The 18,055-nt window shown below is 40.8% G+C and overlaps 1 protein-coding gene across 21 annotated transcripts in view; it reads right to left on the reverse strand.

Annotated features, from left to right (window-relative positions):
* ERC1 (ELKS/RAB6-interacting/CAST family member 1) overlaps nucleotides 1-18,055 on the reverse strand; it is a 273,756-nt gene that overhangs the window by 8,568 nt on the left and 247,133 nt on the right. For all 21 annotated transcript variants that reach the window (XR_014936211.1, XR_014936209.1, XR_014936216.1 and 18 more), the window contains one exon: nucleotides 10,777-10,965. Coding sequence is in view for 13 of the 21 variants with exons in the window: in XM_085521054.1 (XP_085377180.1) it covers nucleotides 10,777-10,965 (189 nt within the window). In the remaining 8 variants the exon portion in view is untranslated. The remainder of the gene's footprint in view (nucleotides 1-10,776; nucleotides 10,966-18,055) is intronic.

An 18,055-nucleotide genomic window follows, 5' to 3' on the forward strand; every position in this document is an offset into this window, starting at 1 on the left:
CCCTTTACTAGGCAGGGTAGCATATAGTAAATTATTTGGGCTTTGCGAACTGAATGTTAGTTTAATGTGCTCTTATGTGCTTTGTTCCTACTGGCTGGTGTGCTCACAGCTCAGCTATATGAATCTGAGAGGGGCTGATGCCAAGAATCACAATGCAAAAGCAACCTGATCCTGCTCGGCAGAACGACATGAGCTGGGGAAGGGGAAAACGAGCTGGAGGGGAGTACGTGGGGCTGTGAGAGGTCTCAGGGGTGCAGGGAGGGAATTCAGCAGTAACCCATCATGGCTCAGGAAGGGCGCTCTGCAGGTCTGCGATTAGCTTGGTTCCAGCAGCCTGGCAGAGCAATTAGATGGAAATTTGCAGAGGATGGATAAGCCTAGGAGAGGTCCAGTCAGCAAGTGGGAATGAAAGACACAGGCAGCCAGGAGCAGTGCTGCAGACTGAAAACCAGGAGATGTGGTCTAAGGAGCTACATCCCAAGTCTCTGGCTGTCAAGCTAGTAAAACTCCAGCAATTCACATGGCCCCAAGCCACCAACTGCTGGGAAACTCATGGAGCTGGTTATAATGCTGAACTCTGAGGCACGGCCTCCTTGGCTTTTTGGGCCAGAGCAATGATTTGATGGTGCCATTCAGCAGTAAGGTGGAAGGTTGTGGAGGCTAGGAAAGACTTGGAGCAATGGGAGAATAAGCAATTAATGTCATTCTGATTTTCTTCATTAGTCTGAATGTAGGAGTCCAGGCTCTCAAGCCACAAGCAGAGAACCAGGAGAGGGCACTGTTAGCAGGGAAACAGGGTCTGGCTGACATGGGTCTGGCCCCTCTGGCCTTGCTTCGCCACCCTGAGCAGAGCTGTCCTCCAGGTAGCCCAGCCAAGTCTTGCAGGTAAAGCCCCAGAAAAAGACCAAGTGCTTTTAAAAGCCAGCAGAATACCAAAGCACCTCAAGGAGATTAACCTCCAGAACTGAAGGGAGATTGGTGGCCAAGGGAGAATCCTGCAGACTGTTGTCTTTAGCCAAGCAGAGCTGCAAAGCCAGTGACTCAGTTTCTTGCCGTGCCATTAATTTCTGTGAAAGCATGTGTATTACAAAGATTCTTTATAAAATCAAGAGAAGATCAACAAAGTAAGCCTACACCAAAGCTGAAATAAGTCAAATGTAATCAAACAAAAGTAACAAACTTAACCAGATGGAGAAATTATTTCAAAAAACATAAGTTTCGGGCCATCAAGAGGAGACTGCTCTGTATGTTGAAGGCAAGCAATAATGCTTGGTAAATGAGCACAGACAGAGAGTCTGTGCAGCTGTCTGGCAGATGTCTGTGATGAAACATCTGAAAAAAACAGCAATGATAGCCTTGCATTGAGTTTGTTAGTTTCAGTACATCTAAGTTTAATGATGGGATTTCTAGTTAAACAAAGCCATCTTAATTGACTGTGTGGCTGGTTACATCATTTCTGCATCATCTGTGTCATCTCTGTTTACATCATTCCTCTCAGAAACAGCTGTGAGCAGCATACGTCACTTCTCATCCAGACAGGCTTCTTAATGAAGAACATCCAGTTCTCCATGGTATAAATTGATCCACCTAGATGCCTGTCAATCCAAAAGTTAGGGAATTTATTCAAAGTTATCACTATCAGTACTGCTCCTTGTTTCACAGAATGCTGTGAATGCAACTGGAAACTGTACTATCTTCCCCATGTCATTTTTCAGTGTTTCCAGTTGGCATTTTGAGCTCAGGATACTGTAAGTCTCATCCACTTGCCTCACAGAAATGTCAGAAAAAAGAGAAGACAAGGCCAGATATGTTTATATGCCCAGCTGATGACAAGTAAAAGCAGACAACTTGGAAAGAAAGGGACAGAAAGGACTCTCAAAGTGCCTCACAGTATTTACACTTTATCTAGGGATAAAAGAACAGAAAAGACCTTTGTTGTCTCAGGGGAATCTACACTTGCACATAACCTGCAATGGATTCAGACACTGTTCAAAACGGCTGCCTTCCTGGGTTTAGAGCAAGTCATGATTGGAATACGTTGCCACTAATATTTAAACTCCATTAGTGAATAGTAATAATAATTAAACGTGAATTTACCTTACATTTGTACTCCTCTGACCTGAGATATTCCAGAAGTTATTTAAAAATTAATTGACATTTGGAAAGAAAATAACTTCCTAGTTAAGAAATGCAAAGCTGTGATTCTACTATGTGAACCACAGCATTGCTTTGCAGAATCTCAGTGGCCTTTGCTTACCCCATAATGTATACGGGGCATCATTAAGCTAAGAATCTTCTAAACGTCTTGATATGGAAGCAGTTCCCTATGCAAAGCAATAATTTTGCTGCTGAAAAAGAAAAGTAAATAAAAACGAAGTTGCATCTCATTCATACAGATGAGTTCTGTCGATGGACAGTAAAACTAGATGTAGGTTATGAAGTGCTTGCTGAGCCACACAAAGGCAAGTTAACTGCCAGACTTCCATAGGGCTGCAATGCCGGGATCTGTAATTATGCTTCCCCTACAATTCAGGTGCTTCTGGATCAGACTGTGGCTAGTCTGAAAAATACATTTAGAGCTTAAAATAACAGAAATAAGCAAGAAAAAGAAATTCAACTGATTTAATCTTAGCCTCTGCTCCATCCGAAAATAAGTTAAACTATGGTGTACCTCAGGCAAATGGTGAGCAGCTTTTGCGTCTTCCCAGACATACCAGTCTAAATATGTACGTTTGAAGTAATGAGAGCCAATTACACACAATCCTTTATTTCTCAACTCTATTAGACTTTTAAAAGGGACAAAAGAATGGGCTAGGAATGTGGAAATCTTGGTCTGCCAATCTTTTTTTTAAAGTACATTAAATATATATAGATATATTTAAATCAGACCACTAAATCTTTCTGCTTTTCCTACAATCTTTCTCCTTCCTTTTAACAAATATTAAAAAAATATGAATCCAAGGTTTTAAATCAAGCATTCTGACTTGCCTTTTTAAAGTAACGTAAGCATGACAAATGTGTTTTAAATATATCTAAAGGCACTCAGATACATTTCACAACCAGTTTTGAGAAGAACACCCTTACTAACCTGTTGAGGCCTAATGCAGTATGTATTTGAAAAATCATAGAATCATAGAATTACTCAAGTTGGAAAAGACCTCAAAGATCATCAAATCCAACCACAGCCTAACCATGCACATGATGTACATGTGGTTTATCATGCATTCCTGAGCATCTCTAAGCTTTGCTAAGAGCAGAAACGTTACTGCTTCTTTGGTGGTATATGAGTTTCAGAAGGATATAAAAGGAAAGAAGGAATTAAATAATTATCTGTAAGTTATACATTGCTTTGGATGGAGAAGTTTGCCTGCAAACCCTGCACTTGCAGAGAACATCTTTCATCAACAGCGGTCATTTCACCACTGGAGGAGAATGCTCTGTTCATATAAATTCTAGTGCATGATGCTGAAAATGAATGCTGTACTTCTGTGGCTAAGGAGGACAAAGAATAATGCTTGCCTATATCACAGAGCTACCTGTGAACCGCACATACTTGGGATAGGCAGACCCCACAGCCCTCATCCTGAGCAGCTCACCATTCCGCATCTTACAGGGGTTGAAAAGGAGTTAGGCAACTACGTCCCCTGGCTCAGTTGTTAAACATTACCCTATAAGTCATCTTATTCTTGGAAAGCAAGATGACGGGGCACTGCCATTACTCTGCAATGCCACTTAATTCTGCATCTCTACCTCGACCCTTTGCTCCTCTGCTGGTCAATGAGGCTGCTGTGCTCCACAGGGACTCTGCTCATCTACTCAAGGCAGTGACAGATAACTGTCTCATGACAGGGAAGACTTGACTAATCTGAAAAAAAATCTCTTGTAAGTCATATCTTATGAGAAAAATGGGCTGGGAGTCCAGTCACAGCCTTGTGAAACACAGAAGATAGGACAAAGCTGCAAGAAGTATACGCATCCATTTATTTCAGGATCAGGGATTGAGCTTTTCCTACTCTTCTCACATTATTTATTTCTCTCCAAGAGGAAATCTAGGATCTCAGATTTTGTTTATTACGAAGCGATGGAGGGTTCCTGTTAGCCCAAAATTTCTGACAGATATTCCAAGAAAGAAAATTCTGTGGAATATTTTGTTTTCGTACAACACAGTGAGGCTGACAGACAACACAAGGACCCAGCTGCTCCTGCATGTTGTACGCATGATGAGAGACTTCCCCAGCGGCCTCCCAGCATCCCTCTGCACAACCAGCCACAATCCATAGCCATGTCTCATGCCATGAGATTCTGCAGAAGACCTCCATGAGGACAGCAGCAACCAAGCAAGGCAGAGAATAACAGAACTTGCTAATAATAAGAATGGAGAGGTGAGCTGCCCTTGAAAAAAATGAAGTAATGGCTCAGGCTGGTGCACCATCTGCTTGTAGAGACCGCTTGAAAAGAGACTACAGTAAATTTTAGGCACTCCCCCACCAAACACCTGGACTCATCCTGAAAGCAATGTTTTTCCCTTTGTATCTCTTTCCAAGACAGGACTAATTAGCGTTATTGACTGAGAGTAACCATTTTAATTCAAATTAATGCTAGTACTTCAATGCACAAATACAAATGGATGCTGTGATGGCAGAATCTGCAAATGGATAGTGTCTGTGACTTCCGTCAGTGCTTAACAATTGTGACATCGATTCCAAGTTCTCATCCTCACCCAAAACACTGATTTAACACAAAGGCTTAAAATGCTCTACAATGTAATGATTTTACAGAGCTCCTGCATCTGTTATTTTCCCAGATCAAGGCAGCAAACACATTTTTACATAAAGAAGAATAAATGGTTGCAATTATTACCTCTAATTTCTAACAGAGACCAGAAGTGGGCTGTTTAACTTTAAAATGCAAAATGCATTCCCATAAGATTACAAATTAAAAATAAATGACATAAATCAGGTGGGGGGAGATAACAAGCTAATGGAAGAGCAGCCCGGGAGCAAAGACAGGGTAAACTCTGAAGCAACGTAGTAATTCAGAATTGCTAAATGCCAAACCGCAAAGCAATTTCTTTACAGAAACTAAATAAGCTGAGTAATTTCTCGCAGATGATACAGAAGTAGGGACACAAAAGGACTGTAAACAAAGAAGTATACAGGAAGTACAGCAAATAGCAATTTGTAATTTAGAGCTAAGTTTACCCCCACTTGGAATAGTTTGTGTGACAAAATGTGTCTGATACTTTTAAAATTCACCAGGCATATGTGCAATTTTAAAACTGAATTTTAAAGCTACCTGCCTGCAGTCTGGTATTAACGTTAACGTTAGCTTGGCTGAGAATGTAAAGTGAATGAAGTACAGCGTCATGACTTGTTAGCTGATGCAGCAGGTTGTGGCTGATACAGGGAAGCCACATCATCATCACCTGTCTCCTTCTGCTTTGAGTAGCTGAGCAGAAGAGAAACTCCTGACTTCTTAGGAGAGGGTTAGTAAGTAGGAATCCTTAGGCGGTGTGTGCTTTGACTGGAGCCAGTAGACAAGGAGAAAGGAAAATGCTGCTTCACTACAATGGCTCTTCTATGACCATAAAGGCTTTTTAAAAGCACCTCTCAGCTCATTGCTGAAGCAGTCAAAGGTACAACATGGTGTCAGTAGTGGTGTGGGACAGCCTTCCATCACAAGCGCCTTCTGACAGAATATCTCATGGAAATAAACCTGCTCAGCTCCTACAGGCTGCTGTTGGTGCCCATTTTACAACACAAATGGTGCTGGAAACACCTCTGGGAAGAGGTCAATTGTGCAGAAAAAATTGTGCCTGGGGGCTGATGGAAACATCCAGGACATGTCAAAGGTGGCTGGAAAGAGCATCCGATGGCTGGCAGCTAGGGAGTAAAACACTGCCTCCTCCTAGTCCCAGGGGTAAGGAAGTTTATTTTATCAGGTAAGTCCTTTTCTGCCAAAGGGAGTATTCTTTTAGAATGTCCTTCACTGTTGGACCTGCTGAAAATAAAGAAATCGCTCCAAAATAGAGAGAGCTGGTTTTGAAGTTATGAGAAACATTTATAACACTGGTTAAGCTATTAATTGAATAAGCACTGTCGCCTGTTCCTAATATCTGGTTGCCCTATTTGGTTGTCTTTTTACTTTCTCACACTGCTGCCTTCCAGCCACAGTACAGCACACCACCACCAAAGTATATAAATGGTGGTTTTCATCAAGTCCCTGCTTCTTCTCCACTCTTTCCTTTTGTAAAGATAAGAAAAACAAGAACTGAACTGTAAATAAAAATGTGGAACATATCATTATGTTCTTAATGCTATTTCCTTTCGTAAGGAACAAAATCCCTCACTCCAGGACAACCATCTGAAATGCGGAACGTAGCAGAAATTCTACAGAGCCCAATATTAACATAATGATATGCTTAGGACAAAGTGAAAGAAAATACTGTATTTAATAGCAATTGCTGGGATAATGCAATTATTTACAGTAAATGAACGGAATTTTTATTTCTCAGTGTCAAGATTTGGAACATTCGTCCTTCCTTCTGGTAACTCCAATTTTATAATAAGAAAAATGTTTAAAAGGACGTGAACCGGTTGAAAGAGGACAGTTCCAGAAACAGCACTGGTTGAAATGTTTGGGAATGATTGGGACAAAACTGACTCAAAGCAATATTTTCCACCAAATTAATAACTTAATAACATGGTTCCAAGCACTGTAGATTCCCCACTGTCCACAACTTAGTATACCCTGTTTACATTAGTTTTTGGGATATCGTATATTCATAAAGTATTGCCTTCAGGCCTTCAGTAAAGATGGACCAAAATTTTACTACAAGAACTCAACTTTGCAAAATGCCTTTGAAAAAATGCCAACAATGAAGAACTACATAGCATTCTGGCCATGTATTCTGATTATAATCTATTGAAGCCACTAGGGAATACAACTCAATGGCAGCACACAGAAACTTTTATACATGAGAGGTACCAATTATCAATCAAAGTTTTAGAGCCCATGAAATCATTAACCTGGCCACATACTCTCTTGAGAACCATGGCAGATGCTTTTCCAACAGTGACTTGCTCATGAGTTTCTGTGGGTCACTGCGGATGTGCCAGAAGAACATAAAGTTGATATCTGCTTTGTACATTAGTTTTACCTATGAAAAGAAGTCACAAAAAACCTATTTCTGTTTGTACCTTTGCCGGTCCAGCAGGCATGAAAGACCTGCAGAATATCGAAACACAATATGACATATCACCAGTAATAGTTGCCAGAGTGGGAAATCACAGCTCCAAAACCGACTGTATAAAAATAAATTCTCCATTATTTATTAAAAACCAAAACAACGCTACAACAAACCAGCCAAACAAAAACACACACACACACACAAAAAAACCCACCCCAAACCATCTCATTGGTGAGAAGTGGATATGCTGGCATCATCCTTTAAATATCATTGATCTTTAGTTAAATGTATCCTCCTTAACAATGTTAACACTTCTTAACATTCAAGAGGATTAATTTTTTCCCACTGAGGCTTGTGAAGCATTATCTACAAAGGATCATATTAGAAGGGACAGGAGTGAATTTAATGCACTGGATTTGAAGTAATTTACAAAACTCATTAACATTCCAAAGATGCAAAACGGGCATTCTGTCACGGGCTTCTGCCAATCTGGAGAACTGATTTCTCCCCCCATGGGAATCCTTTAAACACAAAGGAAATTCTGCAATCAGGAACTGAAATGCTCTGCAGACATAAATGGAAAAATGTGCTTTGTAAATTGAAATATACCATGAGTTTGTATTTTTCAGCTGAAGTTTGTTAAATACAATCTTAGTGACCATGGGAAGGCAGAGGGGGCTGCTACATTTTATTTTAGCAAATGTTAATTGTGCATGGGAATCACAAATGGAGGAACTACTTCTAATAAAATGAGGGGATGGTAATGCAGAATTAAGACAATAATGGGAATGGATGTAAAAATGTATTTTTTTCTCTTCTCTGAGGCAACTCAGATAAATTATTTTCTCACCATTTATACTGGAACACTTTCTTCAGTGTGTAACACATAAATGTTGCCAGTGGGCTGGCAAAGTTTTATGAGACCAGTACAAAGAACTAGAAAGAACAGATGCTGTTTCAGTAGACCGTCTACCCAGAAGGACTTGAGAAGGAAAGCCTTTCCTATTTTCTTTACCTATGTCTCTTGAATACATAATCATAGAAAATCTCAAGTTGGAAGGGACCCAAAAGGGTCACTGACCCAACTCCTCGTAGATCATAGAATCACATAATTGCCAAGGATTGAGAAGACCTCTAAGATCATCTAGTCCAAGCATCCACCTACCACCAAAGTTGCCCACTAAACCACGTTCCTTAGTACACTATCTGTATGGTTCCTGAACATCTCCAGGGACAGAGACTCAAGCACTTTCCTCGGCACCCCATTCCAATGTCTCATCACTTTTTCTTTCTGAAAATAAGTTTTTCCTAATATCCAATCTGATCTTCTCCTGGTGCAATTTGAGGTCATTCTCTCTCATCCTGTCACTGCTACCTGGGAGAGGAGGCCAGCCCAGACCTTGTCACAACCTCCTTTTAGGTTACTGTAAAAAGTGATGAGATGTCCCTGAGCTTCCCCTTCTTCAGAATGCACAATCTCAGTTCCCTCAGCCGCTCCTCACATGACTTGTGCTCCAGACCCTTCACAGCTCTGCTGCCCTTCTCTGGACATGCTCCAGGGCCTCAGTGTCTTTTTTGTAGTGAGGTGCCACAAACTGAACAGAGTACTTGAGATACAGCCCCACCAGTGCAAAGTACAGAGGAACAATCACCTCCTTGCTCCTGCTGGCTGTACTATTTCTGATACAAGCCTGGATGTCGTTGGCCTCCTTAGCCACCTGGGCCCACTGCTGGCTTGTGTTCAGCCAAGCATCGACCAACACCCCCAGGTCCTTTTCCTCTGCACAGTCTTCCAGCCAATCTGCTTGAAGGCCGTAGCATTGCCTGGGGCTGTTGTGACTAAAGTGCATGACCCAACACATGATCATGTTGAACTTCATTCCGCTGTCCTGAGTCCAGCCTTCCAGCCTGTCCAGATTCCCCTGTAGGACGTTACTACTTGGGACCACAGATCCTGATTATATTCAAAGACCACAATGGCTATATCGGACTAGTCAATTTCCTTCAGGGACATCCCACATACAGCCTTTATATATTTTTTTATTTTATTTTTCTCAGAGATGGCCCCCCATACATGCTACAGGATTTGCCAATCATTGCTTCTTCCCACCCTAACAGACAACGTGGTTCAAAATGATGGCATGCATTATACTGAAAAACTTTTAATCCTGGATCAGCGAGTACAGAATTCCAGAGGCAAAAAAAATGCTGATGTAGTGCGTAGGGGATAGCAGGCTCTGCAGGAAAAAAAGAATGTGCCAAGCCTATAGAGACAAGTGTAGATATCAGGCAAGGCATAGAGCACATGCTGAATCAAGTAAATGAATGAAGATAGGTAGAAAGACAGAGACTGTCTTGTACCATCTAAATCCTGTTACAGGCATATTTATCATTAGAGGTCTGGTCTTCTTTCTAAATTGTTAGATATGCTTCTGCTGGCTTCCTGTAATTTAGTTTCTGAGCTGCTGTCTCAAATTTTTGGATCAAATGAGTATCATTAAAAAGAAAAATATCAGAACTGAAGCATTCAGGTAAGACTAAACATAGTGTTCACTGATCTGCAATACCCCATTTAATTATATAGGCCTTACATTAGCTTCTGTATATACTGGTTAGAGTTTGCTGTATACATACAGTAGTGAACAATTTAGTAAAAGAACTGGCATTACAATCTAAAGGTTCAAAAGAACCAAAGTAGCCTTATATGCCATATATGAGTTTATCTATTCTATCTGTAATACAGAAGTAAAACAAGAATTAAAGGGTTGGAAGAGGAAGGAATGAGAAAAAAGAGGTTGTGTGGAGTGATCAATTACAGTATGAAACAGGAGATAAAAACTGCCAGGGAAAGGATTAAGGAAGGCAAGACATCACTGGAGTTGGAAGAAAGAAAGATTATTTCTGTAGTTGAATTACAGTTAGATTGACAGTCTCTGTAATGACTTCATCAGACCGCCCATTATTAAGCCCTTTCAGTTCTGTATTCTAAAACTCTTGGAAATATGCTGTTGGACTTCTGAAACCACTCTGTGTGTGTGTGCATGCACGTGTACATGGATATATGGCATGTAGTGCCAAGGGTCAAATCTCAAGCGAGTTATCTGGGTAAGGTAGTAATACAAAAAGCAGAAGGAAGTAATGGCAGAACACACTGTTGCAAATGATAAAGACGCTGCACACATTTACATAAAGTGAATGACTAATAAAAATACACCAATTAAAATATAAATGATTTGTGTCATTAGAAATAGATTTAAGATCCCAACGACTATGTTAAGCTGTAAGGAATAGCTAAACTATTTTAGTAGTCAAAACATGGCAAAAAAGGTATCTTGCAGTTATAATTTCCATAACTGCCTAAGTGTAAGTTCTCAAATACAGACACAAGAGAAAATAAAGTTCCATAATAAATATCAAATGCCAATGACTTCAAGAAGTATTGACTTCTTCTTTCAGCTCAATTGTGGATCTTTGCATGCTGTTTTCACCACTTATAGCATGTTTTCACTACATTTTGCTGTGGCAGATCATTATGACCTATATAAACATTTCAGGCCCTTGCTCAGAGCTTCAGACCACAAACTCACCTGCTCCTGGGTCATCTTCTGCAGCTCTTTCTCCCAAGCTGCCCGGTCATCATCCAAGTGGTAGGAAGCAGGTGGGGTAAGTCCACGCAGAATTAAGGGGTCACGGTCATGGCAGAGGGCTGTCAGATGTCCAATGTACAGCTTCAACTTGCTGCGATTCTGATCAAGTTCTAAGAGGGGCTGAATTATCTGTAATAAGAGAACAGAAATCTTGAGGAACAGTCTGAGATGACTGAGACACAAGCAATGGTGAAGGCGAAGATCAGTGACTAGGTTACAGTCTTGTTCAGCTTCAAGAAACACAAACACCCTCCCTCCCTGCAGTATTCCTATTGTATGGCCCTGCAACCATACAGCACAGAGACAGACAGAAATGAAGTACATCAGGTAAAGGGGATATGGTGATGACAACCATCTTACTGATATCTGAAATAATGATGATATGGGGTGAAAAATGAAGCAAATCCCTCCTTTAAAGATAATTTATTATTCTGATAAAAGGTGATTGGCAATAGCAACATAGATACTACCTCATTTTACTTACGGTTGTTACGTATGTATGCATTAAACACATTTCAAAGAAAGACATTTCTAATGATGTAAAGTTGCTTGTTTCTAAGATGAACATCACTGCCATAGAAACCACAGGAAGTATCTGAACCAGAAACTCTTCTACAGTTTTGAAAAGGCAATGGATCTTATGCAAGTCAGATTCTATACAACATGATAAAAAATAAAATCAAAGAGCTCTAACTAAGTACTATTTTATTTCATTTTACATTACCTAACCTGAATCTCTCTATCTACTCTTTTTCTTCCTCGCTGCAATCTCTGGAACCATCCAGTTCCCACAAAAACAATCCGAAGAGTCATTTTTCATTTGTTCTACCAAAAAATAGGGCCTGAGTAGATAAACAAGTACGTAGAAACCTTTGCTATATCCCTGCCCAAAGGAATGCACTTTCATATTTCATTGTCTTATGCCCACGAAAAGAGATGCATATTCCAAAGTGCAGAATGCAAAACTTTGTCTTTAAGGTTCGCAGCGGATCAGAGAATAAGGCTTTGGGCCTCCACTCCACCAAACAAGGCACTGAAGGTACACGCAGTGATGTGCCCCAGCTCTGTGAGCTGGAGAGCCCGGTCACAGCGCTGGCAGCCTGGCTTTGTGCTCTCAGACAGGGGCTGCACCTGCTCTCTGCTAGCGGCTGGGGATATCTTTTCAGTAGGACACCTCTGACCCCGCTAATGAATAAGGAGTGAGATAATCTCTGAGTCAACAGAAACAGGGTGCTGGCACCACTTTCAACAAAGCCTCTGGCTTCGAGCCCTTTTAATAAGGCTGTCAGGGCTCACTTATTTTGTTTCTAACGCTGTTCTACATGGATTAATTTCTGTAGAGCGAGAGGATCTGAGAGCAGTGGCTAAGCAGCTAACTAATGTCAAACTGCTTGTCCCACAGCGAGCCAGCTGCGCTCAGCAGCCTGCGCCAGAGACACCGCTGAGACAGTGCTGGGGCAGAGGGGATGGACAAGAGACCTGCACAGAGAGTAAGCTCACTTGCTTATTATAAACCCTATTGCTATGTGTGGCCTCAGGGCAGGCTCTGTTTGCAGTTATGTGCATGTGTTAAAATACAGTCTGATGCATCAAGCCCGCAGATTGCAGCAGGGCAGGATGCTGCTCTCTTGTACAGGACAATGGGAAGGGATATTTCAGTAGCATCAGCACAGCCACGTTTCATTTCCATCGCCTGGTACACCTGTCTTTAACCAATTGCACCTATCAACCTCGGTTGTTTGGTGAATTTGCACTACCTACCCAAATTTCTTATAATTAAGATCACTGAGATTGTGCTCTGAACTGCACTGGCTGCACATGTTTAAAAATACAAGACGTTTCTAATTTACCTGGTGCGTTTCCTATCCTACTAATTGGTTTGCCCACAGAGGGGAGAATGACGGAATACCCTGAGAAATGTCTGTACTTATTAAAACATGAAAATGAAGTAGTCAACGTCTGATAACTAGCTGTCCAACCAAAACAGCAGCTGCCTTGTATTCTCTTTCAGGTACCACAGTCTGCTCAAAATCCATCAGATGTGTAGATCCATCAGATCTGCAAAGAGCAAGACCTGCCAACATTCCCAGCTGTGACAAAGAGAAAGCACAGCTCTCTAGCAAGTAGTGATGGAAGACTTTAATAGAAAAGCTGAATCTGACTGCTCAGGGATGTTCTCTCTGCCCCTTTACCTTGAGCAGCATGTTCCTCCCTCTCTGGAAACAGGCCAAATGAGGCGTGTGAAAGTTCTTAACCAGCAGCACTCCCAAAGCTGTTCACAGAGCAGTGATTTCTCTCACTTGGGATCCATTAAAGCCTGCCAGTCAAGAAGGAAATGCCCTTCTATCTGCGTTCCTGCCATATCTAATTTGAACGACACAATTAGCAAAAGGCACTCAGCTTCCCACACAGCTGAGCTGCCACTGCCTTATCTCAAGAGGGTGTAAGAGCATTTGCTAAGTGGGAAGGCAGGGTAGTGCTGGATGCATAAACCACAGCGTGTTCTCATGATCAGCTCAGCGCTGTAGAGCTTTCTAGGAAAACAACTGATAAATGGATGAAACCCCGGAGCATCTTCTAAGCAGCCAATCTTCATGAAGCACACTGATACGTTTGGGCCATCCCCATCAAAGCATGGAATGAAGTCTGCTTAATGTACCCTCTAGTTCAGAATATTGCTAATGGACAGCTACATTTGAAGGGGGGGGGGGGGGAAAGGCAATTGCTACATTGCTGTAGTTGAGACATGAAATCTCTGATACAAAACCAAAGCATCTCTACCAACCGATAAAGGCGCTTGGAAAGGTATTTCAAAACAAATTCAACATGGAAACAATGTGCTCAGTTTTTCTGAGGAGAAAAAAGAAAAAAAGATGAACTTCAAGCATGACAAATGTGAATCTAATTGTAGGTTTGCAAGCCCATCAGGACTATGATATGCTTCAGAAGGAAATTAATCCTGCTTTTTCGACTGCAGCCTTGCTGGTGCTGTACTACGGTCAGCTTACATATGAGTAACTGCATTTGAGAGTTTTTCTTTATGACAGAAGTCCGCATTCAAATGCGCTGCATAGATAAGGAACTTGTAAGTGGATCTGGCTGGATAGAGCTATCTAAATGTTTGGTCTCTCTTACCGTGAAAGATGAATACACCTCAGATACAGAGACTATGGTGTCTAAAAGTTTGTCTGAACAGCGTGTAATGCAAATGCAAAAACAACCAACCAGGCGGTTATACGGAGAAGAAAGGCAGTGAATGGGTGGTGTAAGTGCAGCAGTGTTGAACTGAGACAAATGCAACACTGACTATCCATAAATGTCTGCAGAGTAAAGTATGGTTTTAATCAACGTGTAATAGAACTCAGTTACCACAACCACTAGCTTTAAATTATTACTTCTCCAGGCAAAAGGACTAATGACCCAAGCACCTTTCTCCCTGCTAACATTCCCTTCTTCTCCAAAGGAAGCAACCACTTTTCCAGAACTAAGTAATTAACTAACTTCATTTAATTAATTTCAGAGAATATGTTCTACATTTCTACACACTGATAAATCTGCAGCTCCCACTTTGGAGCCAAAGAAAGTTTTACAGGCACTCAGAAGAGCTCGCCTGTTTTTCCATTTACATCAATTGATCTAGAAGAAGTTACCTGCTTCCAAAACTTCCTTACTCAGAATTATGCATGTGTATCAAAAACAGTCATCTTTTTCTTACAGAAATATATATATGAATTCTCTGGGCAAATAAAAAAGAGAAAATAACTTCACACTGACACTGCGGCACCAACACTCTTGGCACTGGCACGACTGCTGTCATTAGCTATGTACACGTGTTATGTGTATTTTATTCACTACAGAACACAAGGCACAGTAATGCAGATAAGTGGTCTTCATTTTGCAATCAAGTAATTCAGCAAACATTTTGCCAATTACTCATAAATCACAGAGGTCTCTTCCAACCTTAACTATTCTATTTTTCTTAGAAAATAAAATGGAACTGATAGGTTATCTCACAGTCAAAGTAATTAAAGAGAGGTTAAGATATAACTGGGTTTACAAGTGTTTGGAAGAAGTGTCCAGAGAAGGCATAAGAACTCTGTGGCCTCCAGATGCTGCCCAACAAAACTTACTTCCCAAACTACAGTTACACAGCAGAAGATGGGCCTGAAGTCTGGGTACATGGAGACATTTATTAAAAAGAAATTATTCCGAGGAGGGACTGAAAAATCTAACAAAAGATGGAATGGATCACAGTGGGTCCTCAGATGCCAAAAGGAAAACAGCTCTCCTGTATCTGGGTTTTGTTATAGATATCATCAGAAAAGAAAATTTTGCCTACATAGCAAAATTTCTTGTATTGTGAGATACGGAAATAAACCAAGAAACAGAATGATACAGTCTGGAAATATTTGCATGGTAAATTGAATTACGCCTTTTCTCTGCTCAAACCATTTGTGTTTGTTTGGCAAGAAATGTAAGGGTTCAACTATGATCATCGTGCAACCATTGAATGCAGTGTAGTTTTATGAGGCATGAATTTGGCTCAGAAAGTGCAAAGCTTTCCCAAATTCAGAACAATTTATCACTGATGTCTTCCCTTCATTATTTTAAATGGAAACAGAAGAAAGTTCTCAAAAAGACGCTGCCTGACCTCGGTTCAGTTCAGCTCAGTTCACTGCTGCGCAGATACTTGGTTTCTTCAGGAGACCACAACACAAAAGCCCAAGGACAGGCTCAGTTTTCTCCAGATTTGTTTTAAGGACAAAAATGGATTTAAATCTAACCTTCATCATTTTCTCCTCATAAAACAAAACAAAACAACATGCGCGAGGAGCCGAAAGAGATTCCGGCTATTTTGACAGAGCTGTCTTACTCAGTTCATTTCTGACAGAATCAATTAGGAAATCATTTTTACAAAGCAAATTATTTTTGAGATTTTTATACACCATGAACAAATCCCATGGATTAATGATTTCCAGAGTTCACTCCCTTCGTCTTGGGAAAAAATCCAGACCAGACGACTAGAAAAAGTACAAAAAGGGGAGAATCATTTTTTATTAAGATCCTTCATTTAAGAAAAATCTTTTCCCCATTGTGTATGTGAATCAAATAACTGCAGCGGGTTGGTTGGATTCCTAGGGCACCCAAAGTGAGAGAATAGTTAAAAAATATTTCTCTACATAACAAATCCAGAAATGCTTTTTCATGACACTGACAACTTTTGCTTACATGGGCTGCAGAGTACTATTTTGTGGGGAATAGCAGGGACTACTGCAGATCAGAACTGAAACACACTGGCAGGACTGTGTGAAGCTTATAATTGGCACACTGGGGAATATTAAAGTCCAGCAGTGAGGTACTTGGGGAGAGCTGAAGGGGTTCTCTACATACAGCAAACCCAGTTTGAATCTAGCATGTTTCATCAGTCCTCTGCTTTCAAAAGCAAGAGAGTTTGCCCAAATCCTCACCTCCTAAATATAACTAATTGCACAATGCAAGCTTTGCATCTCATTCCTCCGTAACAGTCCATATGGCACTTTTCTAGCTGAGGCAAAGGAATGAGATTTGTGACTTAACTGCAAGATGATCAGAAAATACCTGCTCAAATGTTGTTCTGTTTGTCTTTTGTTTTCAAAAGTCTCTTGGGAATCCAGCAACCCAGCAACTTAGTTTTCAAAAAAGTGGATGGGGTAAAGTAAAACATGGTCTGCAAAGGATTTAACACCTTCCACTGCTCTTTAACTTATTAACATACCCCTCATTTGAGAATCTTTCTGATAAGTTGCGTCAGTTACCAGATTCAGTAATAAATTCAACTAGAGAGCTGTGAAGCTGGATAATCAGACTTGTGATACTGAAAATTACAATATCATCAAGAAAAAAGAAAGGGATTCCTGTAGCAAATGAAAACGGTTCAATGAGTAAAGTGCAAAGTGCTTGCAGCTGGTACGACACCAAAGATTTACATAGCATCCACCTGACGAAGCTTCTGTGGATGTAATTAAGCCAATGGAAGTTTTGATTTTACATAATCCATTTCATGCTGATTCCTCAATTACAAGAATACAGCAGCTTGAGAATAAGAAACAATAACTTGCTTCTATTTTTGATCTATTTGAGCTTTCTAGCGCTCATGCTCTAAATAAAAGCGAACAAGAAAGCACAATACTCCTTGCTGTACTGTAGTTTGCCCATTGCTTCTTCCTATTACAGTGCATAGAAGGAAACAGCAGCTAATATACTTTTGTATGAAACCAGAAAATTATATCACATATACTGGGAGAATCTATCCATGTGAATGCTTATGTACCAAGGACTGCATTCTTTCGTCTCCCTACTGCCTGATACATTGCTAATGGAAAACAGAAGGTATTTCTTAAGTAGTCTACCAGAGAACACAATCAGTGCTCTTCCTGTTCAGATGAACTATAACCTCCCTGTCCACGATACGAAGCTTTGCCTCGTCCCTCTCTAACACTGAGACTTCCTTCCGTTGTTCTAGCTCCCCACCTACTGCAAGACACTTTCAAAGCAAAGCCACATGGAGCCACAGTCTGTCTGGTTTACTGGTTTATCTGTTGTCACGAATTCTTTTGGCAGCTCTTCGCTTTACATTCAAATGCAAAATCCCATTAACAAACACGTTTATATACATACACACACATATATAATTCTTATCTATAAGCTGCATTAAACAAACAGATGTAGTTGGATTGCCTGTGGTGAGAATACTATGAGTTGGAACCTGGCATCTCTGTCAGTAATTATGAACTTCATCAGCCAGGAAAATATAGCGTCTAGATTGGCTACGTGCCCTCATCGGCTTTTATTTCAGTCATATTTCTCTCAAGCTTGTTTTCATAGTTAATATATTGGAAAGCAGGTTTGGGCTTGATTCTTTCTCTACTCTAACATCATTCATCCTTCCCAGTTTCTTTCCCCCTAACTTATAATTAAAAGGCACTGGCAATGACAGCCCCAGCCTGGCTGCAGCTACCCCACTCCTGTCCTTGTCCTGTCAGCGTGCCAGAGTTCAGCTTAACTCTCCCTTACATTGCCAACGGCGTATTCACAACGTGCAGAAGCTTCTTCTGTGGTTGCATCCTGGCATGTGGATGAAGGCCATAAGAGACCTAAACGACTGAGTAATTGGGAGATAGTACAGGCTGTTGCACAGTCTCTAAGTGACAACTTACAGAAAAAGAAAAAAAATAAATAA

The sequence above is a fragment of the Coturnix japonica genome, chromosome 1 (assembly GCF_054131305.1).
Source record: "Coturnix japonica strain WE chromosome 1, WE-NBRP24, whole genome shotgun sequence".
Classification (NCBI taxonomy): Eukaryota; Metazoa; Chordata; class Aves; order Galliformes; family Phasianidae; genus Coturnix; species Coturnix japonica.